General features: G+C 36.1%; 2 protein-coding genes across 3 annotated transcripts in view; one reads left to right on the top strand and one right to left on the bottom strand.

Annotated features, from left to right (window-relative positions):
- Positions 1-1817: 1817 nt before the first annotated feature.
- LOC134539136 (protein C10) lies at positions 1818-10162 on the bottom strand. Its single transcript, XM_063380884.1, has 3 exons — positions 10088-10162; positions 7470-7646; positions 1818-2623 (listed from the first exon to the last, which is right to left on the bottom strand). Exons 1-3 carry the CDS (start codon positions 10137-10139, stop codon positions 2496-2498), a joined length of 357 nt encoding a protein of 118 aa, XP_063236954.1. The 5' UTR covers positions 10140-10162; the 3' UTR covers positions 1818-2495.
- An 878-nt stretch (positions 10163-11040) lies between these two features.
- Positions 11041-24645, top strand: part of LOC134539137 (phospholipid-transporting ATPase ABCA7-like) — a 100927-nt gene continuing 87322 nt past the window's right edge. For both annotated transcript variants that reach the window (XM_063380885.1, XM_063380886.1), the window contains exons 1-7: positions 11041-11259; positions 14632-14709; positions 14951-15044; positions 17016-17151; positions 18266-18414; positions 23215-23342; positions 24141-24323. In XM_063380885.1, the coding sequence (XP_063236955.1) occupies positions 14647-14709; positions 14951-15044; positions 17016-17151; positions 18266-18414; positions 23215-23342; positions 24141-24323 (753 nt within the window). In that variant the 5' untranslated portion in view covers positions 11041-11259; positions 14632-14646. The remainder of the gene's footprint in view (positions 11260-14631; positions 14710-14950; positions 15045-17015; positions 17152-18265; positions 18415-23214; positions 23343-24140; positions 24324-24645) is intronic.

Consider the following 24645-nt stretch of genomic DNA (forward strand, 5'->3'; position numbering starts at 1 on the left):
AGAAAGCATTAAAACGGAGTTTATAAGGCGGAATATAAAAAAATTTTTGTGAGTTTTAGGGCTTTTCCGCTTCGTAAAAACGTATGAAACGGGAAATTAATGATTTTATAAGTGTATGATCCGGGAAAGTAAACCATTGTAAATATAGTACTTTCGGCGGGACCAAAATTAATCGGCGTATGACACGGGAAAACGTATGAAACGGGAACGTATCATCGAGGTTCTACTGTAGTATGTGTTCATGCTATACAAAGTTCAACTGTTTAGGAACATTGAGCTCGTAGGCTCATAAAACAAATATATGTGTTTAAAATACAATATTTTATAATAATAAGGAAAACGTCCTAAAACTGGCGGAGTTATCAAGCTGTTCTTCACTTCTTTTTGAGGGGTGCCGAAAGATGGAGGGAGACTCCGTTATAGAGGCTCACGAGTTACATTTTGAGGTGCAAAATGCGGCGCTGGAACTGGGCCGCCATTTTGAACTGGTCTGGGGTCCTTGAAGTGCACTGGAATTCTTGAGTACTCTGGGATTCTGGAACCCTGCCTATGACCAATAATCCACCTGGATTAGCTTGGTTAGCAGGCAGTTTATGCCGGGCGAAGTTAAGCCCAAAAAAAAGGCAACCTAACAGGTTTGTGTGGGACGAAGTGCAGCTTACCTTAGCTGGCAGGGTGAAGTAGATAGTGGCTGTCCCTGGGGGTGATCCGGGGACGCGCGGCGCGGGAGCTCGCGGTAGCCATAGAAGAAATAATTATGACGAAAACAAAATAAAACTAAAGTTAAACTTAACTATTTGGGCAGCTATGAAGAAAAACTAAAAAAAAATCTAGGCGACATGGCCTGGCTCAGAAAGCAACTACATTATTGCCGAAAGCAGATCACGATAGCTGCTGGTCGTTACTGCGACCTGTTGCGAAGATGCGCGCTGGACGAGAACTGCCCTAAAAAATTCCCTGAAAAGGCGCCGGGACGCTAACTTAAAATTAAGCCCGGTCGTCTGTTCCTCTGGAGGAGGGGATCGGGAAACCCGAAGTGCTCCGAAAAAAAAACAAAGGGCTCCGGCGACCTATCGACTGAGTGTGAGGTCGACTGTTTCTCCTGGTGGGGATAGGATGGTCAGTAGTGCGTTCTCGCTCTCAGCTGGTTCGTCCTTTCGCTGATAGATGGTGTGGGCATGCAGATCGGAGTCTCGCAGAGACCATCGCGGCACTTGGTGGCCGCCATTTTGCAAGGGGGGGGGGGATTTTTGGCCTTGAAGTTGGTCATTGCCGCGGCTGGTCGATGACCGCTGTGGACCAGGACGGGGTGGGGGGTATGTCCGGTGAATGACCTGCCCTGGGAGAGTTCGCCGGCCAGACGTTGGGACGTGCGGCGGAGCTTGAAAAAAGGACACCAAAATGTGTTAGAGACCGCAAACTTCAGCACACCTCCAAGAAGGGGTGGAGGCGACCATGGGAAGCTTAGGGCGGCTACTTTCGTCATGCGTAGCGCTAAACTCGTGACGAAACGCGACGGCCAGTGGATACCGTTGCTGATGATAGCCCTGTAGTCGGCTAGACCCAGCAAATTTGGTGGGAAACGGCTGTGAGAGCACTATACTGCTCAACAAGCTAACCTGCCGGTACACTCGACCGAACAAGTTTGGATGGGGCAAAAGAGAAAAATTAAAGTTATAAAAAAAAATTTAAAATTTTGTAAAACTAAGAAAATAAAAAAAAATTTGTGCCTAAAGTAGCACTGATTCGGCACACTCTATTCAAATGTAACTGTATACACACTATGGTACATACTAACACAGAATAAAAAAAAAAACTGTTAGGTAAATGATTTATTATAAAAATTGACACTGGTACTTTCCACAAAACAATGTATTTGCATTCTCTGTGTGTTTTTCCTGTAAGTACAAATTGTATCAATTAATTTTCTTCATCCAAAGTAAGAATTTCCTCACAGTTTGATTTTTACTAATATCTCTATCCGTGTCAATGCAATTAATCATACACCAATCTGCATCACCAACATTTATTTATGTATTCTGCAATCAAGATAGCTGCAATCTAGTGTCACAAGCACAAATGTCAAACTTTTTACGTAAAAAATTCTGTAAATATCAGGAAGTTGATTGATCGCTGTCTGAGAATTCAGTGTTCAGCCACAACTTGCAGCAGACTAGGGCACTATGCATACATGAGAACACTTTTTGGAGTAAACGACTGTACCTTATAATTCCATCGTCTGTAGAAATATTTTTTTTTTTTTAGTTACAATTTAAATAGCTATTGCGATTAATGCCATTAAAAACACAATATTTTTTGACGGATCAAAGATTAACCCTAGAATCGAAGAGAGAAAGCATTTTTAATCTATACTGAATGGGCCCTCGGAATGTGTAGTAACAGAAGGGGTTCCGCTGCTCACTAGTGTAGACGGTTCACAGTTAGTTTCTCTGCGCCCACGGGGAGACACGGCTCCACGGGGTCCACCCGGGGGCTCACGTCGTGGTCTCGGTGGCGATGGTCACCGGCGGCAGGAAGTGTGCCCGCACCTGGGCGTGCAGGTGTGCCACCTCGTCGTCCTCGCGCTCCAGCTTCCGGATCAGCTTCGCGAACTGCATCATCCCTGCGACACGCACACGCGTCACTGCGGCGAGCGCTTGTGGTCTGAAAGTGATTCAACAAGCGATGCACAATAAAACAAATTAAATTTTAATTTTTCTCACCTATGCACTTTGATACAATCTTTTATCTTGCAATAACGACATTCAATGACGTTCAAAACTCAAAGATTACTTTTTATATGATTTGAATTACGTTTTGATTAAATACTGCTTAGTTCCATGATATAACTCGTATGTTGGTATGTTCCATAGTGTGTATAGTTAAATTTGAATAGAGATTTAAAAAAAATATATCTAGTAAAACGCACCACAAAGTCAATAAATGAATAAAAAAATAAAAAAAAACATTCAGATCACAGATTTGTCCAAATATTAAATAGTGTTATTTTTCATAGAAATAAATCTGAAATTCTCTTTTGAGAGTCAAGAAATATTTGAATGCCAAAACAAATGTTCATTTAGTGCGTATGAATAAGACTGTCTTGATTTTAAGAATGTCTCAATCTGGCAAGTGAAAGAATGTGATGGAACACGTTAGAAAGAAACACTGTACTGAAACGAATCTGACAACAAGAACACAGAGAGCCTCCCCACCCTCCAGGATTAAAAAGCTCCTCACTAAGGGGACCCGCTTACGCTTGCAAAATAGTAACTGTGAAAAGGGGTTGATAAATATAAACGTCAAAACTTTGTTTCATGGAAAACTTTCTTTGCATTACGAATTTTTCTCTGTATTTAATGTATGTACGTAAAAATATGGACAGTATACACCAGACAAGCACCCTATCAAGAGACGATTTACGTAGGTTAAACCCACGCGCACAATTCTCAGACCGCACGGTCCCCCTTGCGATTTTCAGAGGGCCCCTAATGAGAATCCTACAGATCTGCACCCTCGTCTGACAGTTACGTAAACTCTGAGCAAACAAAAATCTCCAGCACTTGATGGCCAAGATCAACAGCCTGAATTCACCCTAAAAATATCTGAATACAAGTGGCTTTATTGGTTTTGGATTACAGAATGTGCCAAACTATAGAATTTTTGGATTAAGACCTTTCACTGTAGCAGGGAGGTGCAAACTATGTTAGTGGCATCTGTACTAAAAAATTAATTTTCATTAATTTTAAATTTTTGATAAATTGTAACCTCATTATTAAAAACCCTGTTAATACAAATACTCTCATTAATAAAAAGTATATTCACAGTCCCTTGAAATGACATAGGAGTTATAATCCTAAATAATATGTTTCCTACTAAAGATGGGTCATCTGCTACAAAGCTGTTCATGTTTCAAGGGTATGTAAGTAGTTACACGTAGTAAAAGGTGCACTAACACAAATATTCCATAGTAATGCAAAGAAACTAGACACCTGCGAGTACTCGAAATTCGAGTTTCGAGTCGAGTTTTTTAGTAATACTCGAACTCGAGCTCGTGTCTTTTCAACAACTCGAAATTCGAGCGAGCTCTACTTGCACTGTGCCTATAAAAAAAAAGACTCTCATTATATCGGAATAAAAGTCTTACAACACTATTATCCTTTACTTTATAATGTAACATGATCGACCATTTACATGAACACATCATTTTTACGTACCCGGGATTTACGAATTTCCGTGATTAATTTTTTTTACTTCTTTAATTTTCCGCATAGCATTAATGTATCACTTTACTGCTTTATGCGGAAGTATTTCCCGCTTTATGCGGAAAGATTTCCCGCATTTTACTGTAAAAAGCGTTTAAATTGTCCGGGGTCTCATCATTTACGCCATTAAATGTGTGATATAAAGTCCCGTTTAAAATTTTTATGAAAGTTCCTGCCAGTAATGGCGCACGTAAATATAAATATGAAGAAAAGACAAATGAACAACAACTTACGAATAAATATGGATGATGTACCATAACTACAGTACAATTCCAATAGTTATCTTAAGATAATTACCATAAAAAGAACTAAAGATTCTTTGTAGATACCATAACTACTGCAGAAGCATGATAGTTACCACATTTGCACTATAGTTGCCGTAATAACCGAGATGTGTATTTACCGTGATGGTAATGTATTTATTTAGGACATATTAAAATTAAAGAACATTATTGAAAAAAAAAAGGATGTTAAATATTGATATGTACGGTTGGCACATGTTGCTAAGAAATAATGTGATCTGAAAGAATGCAGTACTACTACGAAAAGTGAAAAGGGTACTCGTGGATTTTTAGGTTATGGCAGTCTCTTTCGTTTTTTAGTAATATCGGCCGAAAATTAACAAGAGTATTGGAAGTTGGCAGAAATGCCGATTCAACTAAATATTGGCAAAATCGGCTTCTTCAGTACAGCTCTACATTTGATGACATGAGTAAACATATTTCAGACTACAGGACATTGAAAAAGACTTTAATTTCCATGTAGGTTTATTGTGCGTAAGTTTTTTTTGCATGTGTAAATTGAATTAAGTAAAATGCTTCTATTTTTATTACTTTAAATTGATTAAACTTAATGACAAGTTACAGATATTTGACACTAATTTTGAGGTTAAACAATTTGGTAAATATGTAGAGTAACGGTATATGCGGAAAAAAATGCTAAAAATCCGAAAATACTTTTATTCTATGCTCTTTCACTTCCTATTTTCAAATCAACCGGCGGAGATAAGAAATTCCAAATACTTTAGGAGATATACAATTTTTTAATTTTGAACATGTAGAGTAGCAGTATTTGCGAAAAAAAAATTCTAAAAATCCGAAATTACTTTTATTATATGCTCTTTCACTTCCTCTTTTCATTAAAACCGGCGGAGATAAGAAATTCGAAATACTTTAGGAGCTATAGAATTTTTAATTTTGCAATACAACACCTGTACAACCATTAGACCGACACCATTTTTGTTATTTTGCCGTGTGTTCGTGAATGTTTAATAAATAAAATGGTCGATTAGGTCAGGTCAGTTACATTATTAATACTTTCAAACTAAGCGGACATAAAAAATAATGTGAATTAATTTCAATGGTTCTTTAGTTTTAAAGTATTTATAATGTAACTGACCTGACCTAACAAACCCGGACAAATGATTAACATTAACAACTCACGTAAAATATTTTTGTTACTTATTACTTGCGCAACAATATCCAAATAAATAAGACTTTAAAATTAGAAACGTTAAAAACCTACCTAAGTTGGAGGCGGGTACATTTCCTTTGCCATTAGAAGGAAATGATGTAGTCGTTCACCTACGTCGCGATACCTCCGACGGAACATTAATAAATAAATAAATAATCACGTATTGGTTCATTTGAATACTGGCCAATCACGGAACTGTCACGTGACAAAATTGTCCAATAAGAAACATAATAGATACTCGTAAACCAGAAACAATGTTGATCGCCGCATGAATACCCAGGTATTGTGATGAAAATTTAAAAATTCGATATTCCTAAAGTGTTTGGAATTTCTTATCTCCGCCGGTTGATTTGAAAAGAGGAAGTGAAAGAGCATAGAATAAAAGTATTTTCAGAATTTTAGCATTTTTTTTCCGCTTATACCGCGACTCTACATATTTACCAAGAATTTTACTAAAGAATTCCAGCCACACAGGTTGCCAGCGAGAGACGCTTCTGTTCTGCTGTAAACACCATCTCCAATCGTAGAGCTAATTTAACTCCTGAACGTGCAGAACAAATTATTTTTCTGCATGATAGATTGAAGAACAGAATTTAATACTCTATGACAATCTCTCTCAGAATTTTTGTGCCGAAAAGTGGAAATGTTGAAACAATGTGAATGTACTTTTCAAACAACATGATTTTTGGTGCTCAGTTAGTTGAAGCTCAGTAAGGACTCCAGAAAAATTGACAAGGATGAAATTATTCCAAAGATATGTTACATTTACACAAACATATACGTACTTGTAAACTGTGGTTATGTTAGTTGGATGATATCAGTTACTAATGAACCAATGGAAACAGGTTAGATTCAATGGAAAACATGTTTTTTTTCCTAGCAGTGCAAATTATAAAAGCACTCTGTAAATAGTTACCCAAAATTAATAAGCCCACTTCATTTTAATACTTTATTCAAACATTATACCTACTAAGTTTAAGGTAAAAATAATTTCCCAAAAGTGTAACTGTATCACAAAAGCTCAAGCTTCGAGAACTTTCAAGTAGGCTCGCTCGAGCTTGGCTCAAAGTAAAATTCTTAGGCTCGCAGACCTCTAATGTAGGTCTATCTATTTAGTAGGCAAACAATGATAATGGTTTCTTTTTTTATTTCCATATTTTTCTCAAAAGTTCTCACATTTTATTACTCCATCACAGTAAATTTATGTGCAATAAACTTAAAAAAAAAAAAAACTCGAACTCGACTCGATACTCGCGAGTATTTTAGCAAACTCGCTCGAGCTCGACTCGAAGTGAAAATCTTCTGCTCGCAGACGCCTAAAAGAAACAATATGAAGTTTCTACTTAAATGATACTGATGCCATTGGTTGTGCAGTAGAAAATGTTTTTGAGTTTTAACATTTAATTTTATTTAAAAATTATGATTAAGTATTGCAATAATTTGTTTAACAAAAACATCATTATTGCAAAGTGACAAAAATATTGACCCTTCAGGTTAAACAGTAACTACCTATTCATTTTAGTCATTTGGAAAATAAAATTGTTTGAGTTAAATGAATATTCAAAGGGTAATGTACATTCAATTACTTTCCTATAATAAATTACTGTACTAGTTCAGAATCACTCCTATTCAACTTTTTTTTTAAAATAAAAAAGTAAAAATAATAAAACTCAATAAAAAATTCCGCTCATTAGATCTTTTCTTTACAAATCTCGGCAACTGCTCACGCACCTTCTCGACCTTCAGGAAACCCGAAGTTCTTGATGACGTCCATCTGGATGTGTACGACGATGGGGAAGACAAACTGCATCATCTTGAGCATGTCGTTCCCCGCGTTGTCCTTGGCCTCTCCGAGCCTCACCGCATTCTCCGGGAGGCTGAGTGCCTCCAGCACGCTCGACAGCACAACTGGAGTCATTGCAACCGCTCTGGCTAGCTCGACAAGTGCACGCATGCACGGCGACAGAAACAGGGCCGTCGAGAGAAATTACGGGCCAGGGTTTGTCGCCCCCCTCCCCCTTCCCACTTTACTTAATGCATAACTATTCACGCCCTACACAATTTAAAAAAAAAAAACTTTTGTTTTGAAAAACGTAAACGTTACCGTAACTATAAACAAGAAACGTAAGTGTTTACATACTTTGCAAGACTTCCAATGAATTATGTTAGCAATAGATTTGTAATTTCGATCCTAGTATCAGAGTAAACGCGTCTGTTAAAAAAAGGTCTCAAAACTTTACCGGGTCCCACTGAAGCCTGGCCCCTGGGACTTTTCCCCTTCCTGCCCAGTCTCTCTCTCTCGTTCTCTCGAAGACCCTGGCGACAAATCAAGAAGATGGTGAATGAAAAGGTTGTTTTCGTAAACTTAACATTTAGCTGTGCCTCCCTCCTCCCCTGAAAACACTGTTTCATTCAGTACGAGTTGCGATCTGCCCTTCCTCTTGGATCCACTACTGCACACTTCTAAACTACTAGCAGAGAGGGGAGGGGAATGGATGAGGTCATTGAAAAAAGGGGTAATTTTTAGGGGTGACGGGGCAGAAGAAATAGAGCCGAAACTGATTTGTATATCCTTTGTGTGAACCATAACCATCCATCTCCAATAATTAACACACAATAGTAGGTGGTTTTCCCAAAGCAAGTGTTCCCACAGTAAATGAAAGTCAGGAATTTTAATAGAAGATAAAACTTAATCCAAGAATTTAACTTGAAAATATGGTTTTGGTCCGAAAAAAATACATTGTTTGCAGATCACTTGGGTCAAAGATATTTCCTTTTTACATGCTTTATATTAGCTTCACCTGTATGTTTGTCTGTCCGTCTGTAACTCTTTCGACTAAGAGTGAGTGGCTCATCACTGTAAAATGTCCCACCAATTTCATTACGTTCGTTAGCCAAGCGGTCTAAGGCGCGCGACTTCTGTGACGTCAGCTTTCATATTCATCGGTCGTGGGTTCTACTCCCGGCCACGCCGAAAAAAAGAAATGTTTTTTTTTTCCTTCGGTAAATTCTAAGATTATATCCATACATCTAACTGTAAATGATTCGGAGAGACTTTACCATTTCTTTGTGACGTTGCAACTCCAAATAGTTATCTCAAATGGTAATAGATAGCGTCGGTAACTCATTTACCTATGATAATTATAAATAAATATAGTTTAAAAAACTAAAAAAACATGCTTTTAAAGAATATCAAACTAAAAAGTTAAAAATAAATATAGTTTAAAAAACTAAAGAAACATGCTTTTAAAGATTATCAAACTAAAAAGTTAAAAATAATTTTAAAATTTAATTTATGACAATAGTATATAAGCAATACTAGTATAAACGAGAAAAAGCATGGGGCGCTTAATATACAAAAAATATGGCACAAAGCGCCTCAAGCTTTTTTCTCGTTTATACTAGTATTGCTTATATACTATTGTCATAAATTAAATTTTAAAATTATTTTTAACTTTTTAGTTTGATAATCTTTAAAAGCATGTTTCTTTAGTTTTTAAAACTATATTTATTACGGTTCAGTTTCAAAAAGGTAAATAGAAAACAACAAATGATGTAGGAGCAGGAAACCAAAACAAGAAGATGAATTATTGATAGGTGCTGTCCATTTGCAACTATCACTTTTCAAAGGCAAAACACGCAAATTAATTTTTGGTAGTGTGATTAGAATTTTTTTACTTTTGCCTAACCGAATACCTAAATATTATTATTCAACTCTCACAACTTTCACAAGTTGAATTAATATTTGCACCTAAGCTCCATACACATTTATAATACGTGAAAAATATATAATAGAACAATGGAAAACAAATTCTTTTTGGCACACTATATTTACTGCACTCTAGTGACTACTTTGGAAATTACTGGATTCTGACATCGGACATTGCAATTGTAGACAGGGTAGCTTTTTGTGTGACAATGTGACATTCATATTCGGTTAGGGGCCCCAAAAGGCCCCAAGTTCTGACTGTTTTAGACGGGCTTTAAACGTGCACAACTTCGACTTATGATTTATCAATAGAGCTATAACATCAATGTAACTGTTCCTTATTGTGTAATTCATTTATATCAAGTACTTGTTTTCAAAATAAAATATAATTCGTTTAAGGTACAACTTCTTAACACAAACAAATGCAATCGCTTACTTTATTTTAATATTTTACGTTAAAATACAATGCGTTAAGTAACACACAAAATTATAACAATTCTAACCAGTAATTAAGGCGTTTATATTTACTAGTTTCATACAACGACAATCATTATAGACTTACTCCAGCCAATTTTTCTTAGGGTTTATATGTAATATTGAAAGAAATATAGTCATTATCGTAGACAATTGGGATAATTACCACGAGCTTTTTCAGCTGTCAAGTCACACGACTTCTCTGTTACTGCCGCCATTAGCTCACGTGTTTATAAACAATGGGCAATTTCCGATTATAATCGGACTACCGTAAATAACGAAGACAAACTTTAATTGTATATTAAAAAAATAAGTGCCATCATTAAATTGTCTCCTTCCAATGTTAAAATTTATTTTATGATTTAAATGGTTAATAAAGTATAAATAAATTTCAATAAAATTTGTCGATCTACCTGTACTTGTAATCATTAAACTGAGGTTTAAGTTACATAAAATTATTAGACACACGAAATACGCGCAATGACATTGCACGAGTAGGAAACACATACATTTGTTGCAAATGTGCAGCGTGCAATTCCATTGCTACTTATTTTCATTGTAAACATTATGGAAAGTCAATGCTAAACATGAGTTTAATCAAGAGCTACTTAGAGAAAAATAGCAAACAGATCCTGCTAGGACCAAATTAATAGAAATAGTAATTGAAAAGCGTTTTCTCTATTAAAACACTACACTTCAGCCATGTTTTGGTCGTCTGACCAATATGGCGCTTCAATTAACTGAGGGTAAAAAAAACGGCTTCACAGTTGCTATGCAATAATTAAGACGTGGTTACATGATGACTAAAACTCTAATATAGCAAGCGTTTTGGGGAACCCCTGCCGGGGGTTGATGTCTCCCTTTACCATTGTGCAATTGGTCTGTTTTATGTATTTAACTTGCTCGTTGAGTAGACAAGGAAACTATGAGTACCAAATTCAGACTTAAAAGTACATATTTTAAATATATAAACTATCTTTCTGTAATGATTAACAAACATTTTAAAAACGTCACTGTTTTCCATTATTACTAACAAGTAATGACGTTTCGGTAGTAGTTTCATTGCTATTAACTTCTGCCGGATACTGGCCAATGTGTATAACCTAACTTGAACTGTCACCTTGTAGTTTGCAGTTTTTTTTGTCGCGTGTGTACTGTTGCCTACCTTGAAAATAATTAAAATAATTACCTCGTGACCGAAGATGGGATGTCAGTGATGGTTTTTGAATAACTTACGAAGTAAAATTGATTTTGCCGAAAGTCTGGGACTAGTTTGTTTTAAAAATGTTGGTTGGTTTTAGATGAAACTTGGAAGACTTAAGAAAGTAATTTATTAAGGTGGGTTTTTAAAGAGGATTGGCGGTGCAGTTAGGGGAATCCTGAAAATTAAAATTTGTAGTTAATTTGTTACTTAGGAAGCTTCTTAGTTCTTTTGTGACGTAGTTTTCGTAACAGTAGTATATCAAGTTTTGTGAAATGTTTCATTGTCATGTTGATTATATAATTTCTCCAGTTGCAATATTTTCCTGCAGTTTGTTGCTGGGTTAGATCTTTACAAAGCTTTAAATCTCTATTTTAGCTTAAGCGGCCGACTTCCGTAGTGTAGTCGGATGCACACCGGCTTACGGTGCGAGGGGTCCTGGGTTCGAGTCCCGGGTAAGGCATGGGTGTAAAATATGTATTCTAATATTTGATAACGACTAGACTTTGAGATTCACGCTGCATTTAATGACCCTTTGGCTATGGGCAAAAGCTGTAGGCCACATAACTCTATATATATATATATATATATATATATATATATATATATATATAAAAATTAGCTTAAGTGATATTACCGGTAAATATTTAGCACTGGAGCGTATCAAAACAAATGCAAACAAAAATTATAAAATGTAATTTCTTATATTCTTCCATTCGTCCTAATCACTCTGTAAAAACATCATTGCAATATTTCTACTATTTCATTAGTTAAAGCAGAATTACTTTACTGTAGGTAGCGTGTTATCTACAGACCCTCCTAAAATTGCTGTTTCTATAATCATGGAAAGCCACACATGCTAGTTACAAGCATACCACAATCAAAGGCGTATGCGCAGAGGGTGCCGTGAGATTTTTGTGTATAGGGTAAAATAATTCATCTCTGGAAGTGTGCTTGTATGATGTATACTGCAGGCCTGTATGCATGCAATAAACAGAAAACTTAAAAATATGTATAAATAAAGTTTTCCATTAAGTGAGTTTTGACGTTTACACTTATCAAACCAGTTTCGCAGTCTTTTTTTCAAGAGCAAGCAGGCCTGTACAATATCTTAATTTCAGAGGGTATGGGCTCATGGCTCAATAGAATAAATAAATAAAATAAAAATTATACATGTTCTTTAGTTTAATCAAACGCTACAATTTGACGCTGTTGACTATTGCTGCTGTGCCGTTCGGAAGCTGTTTGCATTCTGCAGTGAACGCTTTGCTTCTCCAGCACCAAGTGATATGTGGGGTTGATTCAGAGAAATTCACAGAGAAATTGTAATAAAAATCTAAATACAAGACAAGCATCACCTTTTAAAAAATTTCAGTATTCTCTACTTTTACACACTTTTCAAATGATCATAGTCATTAATAAAGAATGAAAACTTATGTTTTTGATGTTAAATCACAGAGTTGTAGAGATAATTTTACGAATTTGTGTTTCTGTGTTACAATCAGACTACTTATATTAATGTGTTTTTAAGTATTTATTGAATTTATGTATTTTTTTTAAAACCTAAACTGAAAAATAATTTTTAATTCCATCTGCTTTCAATATACGTGATTATTTAGAAGAGGGGAGCATCCCCAATGAAACAATTAAAAATTCTAGAATCCTATTTTTTTATTCCTGGTATTTTTTCTTATCATTCTGTAGAACTTTGTTGAGATATTTCAATTAGTTTATTGTTTTAATAGTTGGTTAGGTTAGCTACATTCATTACACACTTTTTGCAAGACTCAGCAACACGTGCAAAAATCTGACTTTGAAACATTCAGTTGGTTACAATAAAATGAAATCGTCACAAATACTGGGGAACATTGACGTCGTCCCAGGTGCTCCCGTGGCTCGCACAGGTCGTTATGCCACCTCGGTGCCTCACCGGTCGGCGTGTGTGGTCGGTGGTAGTGTCTCGAACGGGTGGAGGTCGATTGTCATGGAGAGCGAGATCGACTCGAGCCCTAACGGGACCTGCCAGTACGTGCCAGTTGGCCTTCACCCCTCGGCGCGAGCAGTCGTGTGCGACTCGCGGAGTTCGGCGATCGGTGTTCGTGTGCGTACAGAGGACGTGACAAGTTAGTCGTGTGTGTGGTCCAACCACTTCTGCCTGCCACGTGGCGACATCACGACCACCGAGAGACGGAGTCTCGTGCTGTGAACTAGCCCACAGAAACCACCCCTGTTAAAGGTTAGTTGGCGCCCTCAGACACCACCCAACCACGCATCAACATCGGCAGGACGACAACATGAAGTATTACTAAAAAAACACTCACCTTTGCAATGATGTACAACTGCTCACATAAATATTTCAATCATGAGAACTTCTTGTTACAAGTATTCAACGTTGTCAAAGTCATATCCTTTGATGAAAATGCTCCTGGAAAAATAATCTTGCTTTCTGTAGTGAAACAATACATATGTTTTTACAGAATGGCTATATCAGGAAGGAAAAAAAATGCATTCTTTTGATTTTTAATGGTTTTTTTTTTACCGTATCCGCCCCTCTTCTAGATGAAGGGAAAAAAACAAAGACAGTTTATATGACTGCTTGCCTGCTCTGACAAACTGCCACCCAGTATAAAAGTTGGCCATCTCGATCGTAGGGGCACAACACCTCTTGGTGACATCACGTGTGACGTGGACCATTGAAATTTAAGAATTGGTAGGCCTATCAGCACGGAACAGCTTGACCGGGGACTGTTTCAGTGTAGCTTGTTGAATTTGAGTAAGTTTGCACATTCTCGTAATATTCGTGGATGATAAAAACCTGCAGTGCAGTTGGGAAACTATGCGAGCAAAGTAGTGAGCCGGTGGGTTTTCTCGGGGTGCTTCCATTTTCGTAAGTCAAATACCTTCTGTTACTGCTTGGTTTCCCGTTTCCATTGCTTCATCCCTCTATCTGGAGTGACCTCGAAGGTCCTACCCACCTTTACTTTTCCTGCAACTGGACCTTTACCCTTCTTCATTTTTCTGATGTTTTCTACAGTTATTAAAGAACATGTGTGTCCAGCATGGCTTGAAAAATTTATTTGTGTAATTTATTTTTATTTAACAGATAGGTGCACATGCTTCCTTAGTATTTGTTTGTATTATAGAAATACCTTATTAGTAGAGACCTGTAAAATTCGCGATTTCAAATCCCTAAAGGATAGACTCCATGATCCTCTATGCACTCGTGCAAATTACATCTGCTGATTGGTTACCGACTCGTAACACCTGTTCACTGGAATGATCGTGATTCGCTAATTGTTCTGTTACAGATTTTTCATTGGCCCAGAGTCCTTCAGATAAACTGTGGCCCAATCACTGAAGCAAAATAATCTCAAAAGTATTTGGACTCTATCCTATCGCGAAATGAATTCGCGAATTTTACAGGTCTCTACTTATTAGTAACTAGACACACAGATTTCTATTTTTTGCCACTTCAGGTATTGTATTCGATTTTTATTTCCAAATTACAGAAACTGTGATCCAAGATGACGTTCCTGCAGTTACGAATGCTGCTATGGAAAAATTATGTTTTGAGGAAACGACAGAAGGTGAGAATAGGATTTTCCGTCTTAGCATAAGATATAAAAATTTGAAAAATGTTTAGAAATTTTTTTTCTTTTGTTGGTAGTATAAGAACATGTTATTGAAAATATTGTCAGTCATCAATCAGTGACAGTACCTATCTTAAGAAATTCATCTCCATTAAATTTATTCTGTAGTCTGCAAATATTTATAATGTTCAAATTTGTGTATTTTAAAAATAAAATGTAATATATATATTTTTTCCAGGTACGGTGCGTGGCAGAAATTATATGGCCCCTATTTCTGTTCTTGATTCTCATGTGGGTACGCACCCGGGAGCTGAAGGACTATGTTCATGAATGTAAGTTTACGTGGCTTCTGTCAGTGTATGAACAAATGAACTAGGGGCTTAAAGTTTCCTTGAAGTTTAGGTCACGGTCATTGTAGGCAGTCAACGGGTGATGAGGTGGGAAATGTACTTTAAGGGAATGCATTGTTAAGGGGCGGGAGTACCTCAAGAGAACCCATTAGCTCACGTCAACATCCGACGCTTTTCCAACTTGCGAAAAATCTGGGTTTGACCCCACCGGAAATTGAACCTGAATAGCGTTGGCACGAGGCAAATGCTGCACAGTGACTTCTTTTATCTCTCAAATAATCACTTATAACATAAGTTCGTAGTGAAAGTTTCTCTTGTATAGGCAGGAGCATATGGAGTAGGGAAGAGAAGAACTACTCTGCCTGCTGTTTACTTTCAAATTCTTACCTATTCTTTGTGGAAATAATAGATTTTTACAGCTAATATAGGGTTTTGGATTGGGGGGGGAAGGGAATATATCCCTCATACCCCTCACAATCAATGTACTCTCTTGTGAAGCTTAAACTCTAATTTTTCATGCTCTGATATTTATATTTTAAGTTTTACCATACGTAATTGATTAAACTTCTGTGTCTGTCAACTTTTATATCAAACTTCAAAATTTAAAATGTGTTCAAACGTAAGTTCAAAAAATTTCATGTAAGCATCTAAATAAATAAACAAACTTCAATACCTTGCTAACAATTTGGAAGTGACAAAAGTAGTAGCTTTAGATGGATGGATAGATGGATTTTTTTTAGGCCTTCTGATTGGCTTGTCACGTGATTGACTGACCGAAGGGAAATGGACGGATACGACGGATCATGGTGAGTCCAGCTTTACTGATCCGGTCCAGACTCGTGTAAACTCAAATCGGTGTTTGTATCAGAGAGCTGGTCAGTTTTCTAATGTGCTCCTGTTTCCCTTCAGCTGTTATCATTCTCTTATCTTAACTGTGTGGTTGTGTCTGTTTCCTTTTTCAAGCTTGTCAGAAACTACACATCATGATGAGTGAGCAGCATTATGTGGAGATTGGTTGAATCACATATATGACATCTTTCTTATTTGTGAAGAGCCTGATTCTGTATTAAGCTGGTTTCCAATTTAAATAGTCTTGGTGTAACAGACTAGTTCAAAGGATATTTCAATTGACCAAAATTTTTTTCATATCACTTAAAATTTAATTGTAAATTTAATCCAATAGTACGTCATAACTTTCAAACATGAGGGAACATTTGAGGTCTTGGTTTTTGGTTCACGTACTGCCGATGAAGTAATTATTTTGACATGTTTCTTGATCCACGGAGTTGACGTATTTCAAAATGTACACTGTTGATGACTCTTCTGCCGTGAGTTGTGCGTATAAAGCGGGCGTTAAATTACCTCGGGGCCAGGGTCTAGTTTCGGCAGGGCCAAACCTGGAGTGTTTTGCAAATGTGAAAGGTGCTGGACGTTGCAGTTAGCCAGTGGGTTTACCAAGGGCACTTGAGCGTCCCCCCACCAAATTCTTTCAGTTGCAGCTCTGTCTCGTGCTTTTACTTTTCATCCACCTCTAACAACATCTAAGTTTATGAAATGTCAGTCCCTAATTCATCAAAACTTTTTATTGTGTTTCAGATCATAATGAAGGGTGCCACAGCAAAAGGTTTTAAGTATCATTTTAAAACTTTTCCAGTAGAGCATACACAAAGTTATAGTCCATTGCAATTATTTGTGTGTTGCTTACATGTTAATTGACTTGTACTTGTTCACTGTAAAAAGAAGGCGGTAAGAAAAAGCAGACTAAATAATTAAAAAAATAATAATAATTTCAAGAAATGGCACTTACGATGTTTAGATGCGGCACCCTTAAAATATTCTCTTAAGTTTGAAGCTGAATTTATCATCAGTCACTAGTGTGCGAGTTTAGTTTTTGTGTATGGGTTCATGTGCATGCGGAGGTATTGTGGTTAACTGTTGCGTATTTTGTTACAGGCCATTTCGACCGTAAAGCCTTGCCATCTGCAGGGCAGATTCCTTTCCTGCTCAGCTTCTTCTGCACCTTCAACAACACTTGCTATGCTTCGGACAGGTCGTACAACAACAGCCCGGATTCATACAATAATTCCATGTTGGTATCTTGGTCTGATGTTTTATTTTGCCGTGGTCCGTATTTTTTTTAGCAGTGTAATCTGTTCAAGTGGCAATCAGGTTTTTTGTATTGTAAAAAGTAGTTTAAATAATATATTGTTAACTGGTACACACACGAGCGGTCATTGTGGCGTGTTGGTCAGACAGTTCACCTGCTTGGTGGTGCGGGTTTGAATCCAGTAGGGACAGGCAGACGGATGCACCCAGAGGCGTATGCAAAATGCTAAAAAAAATCTATAAAAATTAGTGATGGGTCAAATCCCAATACTCTCAAACCCAAATATCAAAAATTAATAATATTAACCACAATGTTGAAACATTCAACCCTTCAAACGTTTGTTTCACTAAGTTTCCAGAATCAATAGATATTATAATTATATTTATTCACTACATGTTAAAAGTATCTTGGGTAATGGTAACAGGATAGGTATGAAGAAAAAAATTGACCTTTTAAACTTCAGAGGTTATCAAGAGCTGATTTTTTTTATTTTACCTTTATTTATTTCCTCTAATATTTTTCTTCAAAAATCTTTTTCCTTAAACAGTGCACTGCACAGAGCATAATTTGGTAGCATGTGATGCAGGGTTAAGTATGAATATATAATTTCCGAGTCTTATGGCACTAAAGAAAGTTAAAGATTTCTTTTACAGTGCTAAAGCCCGTATTCTATGATGGAAGTTTCCTTGCAAGGTCTGGCTCAGATGACTTTACAGGAATGTTTTCATGTAGTTTGTTTTACCAGTCTTAATTAGAAATTTGTTTGATCGGAAAAATTACACATTTTGTGTATCATCAGTGAATTTTTTCTGATAAGTATACATATAAAGAAGCTGCAAAATGCAGTTAAAATTCACTCAGTAACTAGTAAATTGTTTTAATAACTAATAATCATAATTTAACCATTCACTACATTTTCGGTGACCAGTGAAAAGAGAAATGTTTTAACGCTAATAAACAGGTGTTAAATAGGGAAGATCTAATTTAACTTTTTGCTTATTGGTGAATAGTGGATTTTTGCTTGAACATACTGTACTTCAAGTTAAGGCTTGGTGTATATTTTCTAAGATCGTAATCATTTCGCTGTTGTTTACAGATTTTATCGTCTTATGAGTGACGTTGAGCTTGTCCTGCAAAATGAAACCACATTGCAGAAAATCAGGAGTGCGAGCAGAGCGATGAAAGACTTCGAAGACCTGTCGTATTTGATTAGAAATATTACATCGGGATCAAGGACATTCAAAGGTACATTGTGCGTTAGTGCTTAGTTTTTAAGCTGATAATTGACCGTGCCTATTTAAGTGTATGCTTTGGCTAGGAAGTCATTCTACATTCCAGTTAAAACTAGTAGGGAATTATTTCTACTTTGGCATCTTTGATAAATTGAGTATTTCCTATTCCGGTTTTTGTGGTCAGAAATGCAATTTTCGGAGTCTGACGCCTTGAATTGAACTAGGCATACACGAGCAGATAACTCTGATGCTGGCGAGCCAGGTGATTAGTGTCGTTACTGATAAATTTATTTTGTCCAGAAGATAACACCACTGAGGTGTTTTGCGCAACTCTACTGATAAGTTGTAATGTTGCAGAACCCTGCCCTCCTAATTAAATATTTTTTTTTTTAAACCATTTTCATGAATGTAAATATTTCTTAAAAAATCTTTCTAATTATATTTTACCGTTTTCATGTATTTTAGGGTTGATGTTTGCACTTGCTTTGTGTTTTAAGAAGGTATTTTGTACTTTATTAGACATTTTTAATCATTACTATTTTTTATGTAATTATTCACAAATGAGCCGCTGTACTAGATTTTTGCATGTTTAGGCCTACTTTTTCAGGTTATTTCTAAATGATTTTAATGTTGTAAAGTAATTTGTATTATAATTGCTGTTTATAATGTTCATTAACGTATGGAATGATTCTAGAACAAGGGACTGTGTCTGGTGTGATGGATAGAAAGAGAGGCATGAGAGGCCTGTAAGTGGGAGTGAGAAAGGAACAGTGCTTCCCCGCCAACCGAGATAAAGACGGTAATTCCTTCCTGCATGGGAACTGAGTGATAACTGCTCTCTCACGGTGTGGGAGAGAGAACGAGAATGGAAGTCCCCGATTTCAATGTGAAATTGAAAAGAGATAGATCAGGGGAAGCCCAGAGTTCTGTGTGTACAAGGTTTTTCTATGTATTGTAACTTGTTCTGTGATTGGCTTGTATCTGTAAGTGTGAATGAAGCGTGCATGTGATTGGTCGGTGAGGTCATGTGACGTCTACTCCCTGCGTGGAGACGAGTTCATGAGATCACCAGTCGTCTGTCGAACGCTGGACGAGTAGGTCGCGTTCGGTGGCTTCTCGCTAAATTATAATGTAATTTACTAATGGATAATTTCACGTTGGTGGTCAGAGCCAGGCCGAATATTAAGTCAACCTAATTTGTTTTATTTTCTTTCGGACAATAATTAGAAATTGCGGCCACCTTCGTCGGCATTTGGCTCGGGGCGAAATTCGGTTTCGCTGAGTGCGGCCATGTTTGAGGCCGCACTGACTTCATGTGTTTGCAGCAAAACATTAATGAAGGACTTAATCTACGCTATTATTTTTCGGTAATTCTCATCATGCGAGCTACCAGCAGTTTTTCGACGGGCAGATGTATGAATGAAACGAGTAAATGAACCATTGGAAGTGTTTGGATTCGTCGGGGCATTCTGTTTGAAAAAAATAAAAACAAAATTACCATCAGCGTTGAACATCTGTTTATTTTGTATATAACGAACCGTTATAAAGTGATAAGGTTCCGGCCACAATATAATACTATCCTATTTGTAGCTGCGATACTATTAGAAACTTTTAATGGAAAAAAAAAAGTTATGCCCTTCAAAGAAAAGTTCAGTTTAGTAGATTTTATTTTATCAGTAGGCCTCTACAACAATCTTTGAAAGTTTATGAGCCAAAGACAAATTCTCAGAGCCCGTCTTAGTTTTCAGCTTATTTGTATTAGTTACCACACCTCACACAGTGGACAAGTAAAAAAATGGTACAGCAGTACAATAGTTCGGGTTGTAAATACAGTAAACCTTGATTAACCAGGTAATTGGGGGAGGGGGGGGGGAAGGTTGGTACGAATAAGCGAAAATCACGGATAATTAAATTCAGATGTATGTATTTAGGTTATACAATACAGCAAAATTTTGTAAGTAAATTATACAAAACAAACCTACAAGTATTACTGATACTAGTTATTCATTTTTAAAAATATGTATGAATTCAATGAAAAATATTAATTATATTTACAGTTTTATATGCATAGGTACGTGCAATTTAATGAATAGCTCCCTTCCAATAAATCTGAATTTTTAACTGAGAACCTGGATCTTCGAATGCCCGGTTAATTTGGTCATGGATAATCAAGGTTTTACTGTATGTACAATGTTGACAAGTATTTGGGGCACATTTGTGAACAACAAGATTTTATATCAAAGTTTGCTGAAGTTTTTTAAAAACCACTGTATCTTGGTATCTTGACAGAAGTAAGTCACCAGCGAGGAAAAGTTAGGTGGTGTGACGACCTGGTACTTAGAATTTGTAGAGGCCTGTTTACTAGTGTGTACGAGCTTGCTGAAAGATGTGTTTGGGTATTGTAACAAGTAACAATCATCCCCAGCTAAGATGACAACTGTTCCTTACACTTACACAAAAACTTAAAAAATTATCCCATCTGAAGTGACAGGTAGTGACGTGTAAAATTCTTTTGACGATTATCAAATTATCTGAAACTTTCAGTGGTTGAATTTAAATGAATTTTAACTTTTATTGTTTTATTTTTCTCACAACAAAAATATGTCAGACAGAAATCATTCTTCACAGCTCATTACTCTCAGTCCTGTGCCACAAAGTGGAAACTGGTAAAAATATAGTTTAAATAAAATAATTAAATGTTAGAATTACTTACAAGAATGTTAAGAATCATAAAACACGTGTAAAACTAGGTTACTATGACCTTGAAGCTGTATAATCAGCTGATCCCTCTGAATGACAAAACACAATATTCATTCCTCTCAAAAATAGTCATGAAAGCTGGGGGAGGACTGGGGTCTGCAATGTCACAAAGTCAAGTCATGCAAGTTGCGTATTTATTGTTGCCTCGGAATCCATCAAGCTGCTACCAGCCGTGTGGGGCTGGGTGGCGCAGTGACGGTACACCGGACTCGTATTTGGATTCCGGTCAGCTCGCTGTGGATTAGGTTTGTCTGTGGTTTCCCGAAATCACTCCCGGAGAAGGCCGAGATGACGATTCCTTATGGCCAGTTTCTCCCCCCAGTTTCCTGGAGTTGTTCTATAAAATGACCTCGCTGTCAAAGAGACATTAACCCCAAGGCAATTGGCGTACGATAGTAAAGTTTTGTTAAGGATGGCTTTATAAAATCCTTTAAGTTAATAAATAAAATTGAAGCTGTAGCAAAATCCAGTTCTTGACACAGTTTTTTTTTTTACAATTAAACTGTGCAAGTCTACTTTTGTCTACAGGCTGTAAACTAGTTTATGTTGGGCAAGGCGTAGATTAGGTGGTCAGCCTTAGTATCTCAAGAAATTTTACTCTTTCACGGAATGTCAAATCGAACAAGCTTTCACTTGAATGTGCTGATTGTAGTTTTATCGTTAAATAAATTGGTACCAGAAGAGCAAGGCCACTGATTACCATACAGTTGTGTGAACTGCAAATGTTGAATAATTTTGTTGATGGTTCACAAGATGTAAAGTACTAAAATAGACGTTTACATAAATTTTCTTGATGATTATAATTGCAGTTTTTAATTTATTGTGCTTTTAGTAAAAAAATTGTTACTATAATTTTGTTCTTTTCCTCCCCGTCAAATTCTTGTCATTATATTGCTGTTGTAATTAGTAGTTGTATTCTACTAATGTAGACAGTCAGCATGTGAATTCAGCATTCAGCTTGGAAGGTTGTTGGAGTCCTTGCCCATTGCCACAAGATTGCTGTGGCTTGAGACGTGATCAGGACAGACTGGCAGAATGATTCAGCTATGGCTTGTCATTGCCTCGTGCGTTGTGATCACGGAGGGGGACACACATCACACGTCCTCTGAATGAGGCCATGGTGGTTGAGTGGTCAGATCACGCAGCTTCTACCAAGGCAATCCAGGTTTGAGATCAGGCGGGGTCGAGCCCAGAATTTTTTTTCGCAAGTAAGGAACATGTCGGACGTTGCAGTGAACCGATGGGTATAGACAAGATTTTATGGTTTTTATTTTTAGACCAATGTCGTTTTTAAAACAGGATATTTTGGTGTTATTGTTTTCATTTATAATGAGTTATGAATTATGATTATTCACAAAAATTGAAAACATATGACACAAATGTTTTATGATACCTATTTCACCAAAACAGTGTCATTTTGACTGATTGTAGTTATAGTCCATTGCAGTTAACTTGGAACACACTTGGAACAATGGAAATAAATCTGCAAGTACTTGTTTGAAAAATGTACCAACGTCGTAATTAAAAAAAAAAAGTGTTACTATTAACAGTTTTATGATTAAAAAAAGATTAAAATAAATATTTCCAATCTATAGTACATAAATTATTGTTAAAACTGAATGCTGAATACATTAGATTCATTGAATTAAATCTATTAAATATTATGTTTTTGTGATTTGAGTTAAGTTTTGATAAAAAATGCTGATTAGTTTCATGATAGTATTTGCATTTTGGTGCTCTATGAATGATGTATTAACTTACATTTTGGTGTATTTGTTTCTATCTCAATTTACCATATAATCTTGTCCCTACCGATGTGTTTTCTTGGGTTACTTCCATTTCGCTCACCAATGCATTCCTACAATGCCCCATTCTCATCTGGTCACCCCTTATCGTTTAATGGTTTTGATGTCGACAAGATGTTAATACCAAGTCATTAGCTCCTTCCTACCCTCTTAGTACAAACCCCAATGCAAATATTCATTATGACATGTTTAAAGAATTTTGAGTTTTTTGAAGTTCATGTTGTGATGAAAACTCTGTTTCGTTGAAGGTCACGTTAGCATGATGAACTTACTGAGAGAGAAATCCGAACTGATGGATATAATTGGTGGCAACGTCAGCGAAAGTGATTTGAACTCTTTACTGAACACACAAGTTAACTTGGAGCATTTATCTTTGGTGAGTTAGAATTGTTTTTTTTTTTTTTTTTTTTTAAATTTTATACTTAAGTTGTGTATATTTAATGTGTTTGTGTCACTAGATTAGAATTAAAAATAATTTGTGTGTTTGGGGTTCTCAAACAATTAAATTCTATTTAAAAAATACTTTATAGCGCAATACAAACCTGATTTTATGCAATATATTTTTATTTTAATGTAATAACTTGAATGTCGTGGGGGCATAATACAATTGTATGTCAGCAAGTCTTTCACTTTTTTTTTAGTAATGTGTTTAAATCACATTTTTGTACCAGGGCTTCTCTGCGATTCACATGATGGACTCAAATATATTCGTGTTTCATATCATTTATAAGATTTCTGTTATTCATGTTAACTGCACTTTCTTTGTTGTAAGCAATATTCTATGGCCCAGAATGAAATATGTATTGAAGAATATATAGATGGATGTACAAAGAGAATAAAACAGGTATACCTGTATCGTACGTAACGGTTATTGACATTGATTTTATATTTGCAGGGAAACAAATCAATTCCAGTTTTGCAGGAAAATGGAAATGTAGACTCAAAAAATTTTTTTTTGGGAAGTGATTGTATTTGTAATTGTATTAAAAACATAAAAAAAAAAACATTAAAACACACTAAACATCCAAATGCTTAGTGGTTTAATTAATGAACTTAATAAACAAAAGTTTAATTTATTAAATTTGTTTTTTAGATGTGTAATAGTGTTGTATAGAGTTTTACCCTGGTAAATCTTAACATGATTTTGTTACTGTGATCTGATTTTTTTTTCTAGACAAATTTACTGGCCCTTTGGCAGAATCCTCAGGAAATGTTGTGTGACGGAGATTTCCTGTCCAAGTTGATTGAATCAAATGAACCTGATGCTGTGGGATTGGTTCAGGATGTTTGGTGCAAAACAGACAACTTCTCTATCTTTAGCATTCTGAAGCCTGACTACGAGGCAGTTTTGGAAGAGGTCAGTCCTGAAATTTTTTAATTTTTTGTAAGTTGTTTTTTGCCATATTGATACTTTCGCTTAAAAAAATCATGGTAAATATTTTTACACAATTTTGTGATTTGTTTTGCATGCTAAGCAATTTGGATGATGTTTAAACATTAGTTTGTTTATGTTTTCATGGTTCTAATTATTATTTTCTGTTTTTACCGTAATTTCTTTTTTTTTTGTTGTTTAGCTTAAAAATATGTGTTTTATTTTCATAAAGTAAATAGTATTAGTTATTATTAGTCATTTGTTGCTAAAATTGCAACTAAAATATAGTTTGAGTGAATTTATTTTC

Source organism: Bacillus rossius, chromosome 14 (assembly GCF_032445375.1).
Source record: "Bacillus rossius redtenbacheri isolate Brsri chromosome 14, Brsri_v3, whole genome shotgun sequence".
In the NCBI taxonomy this organism is placed as follows: Eukaryota; Metazoa; Arthropoda; class Insecta; order Phasmatodea; family Bacillidae; genus Bacillus; species Bacillus rossius.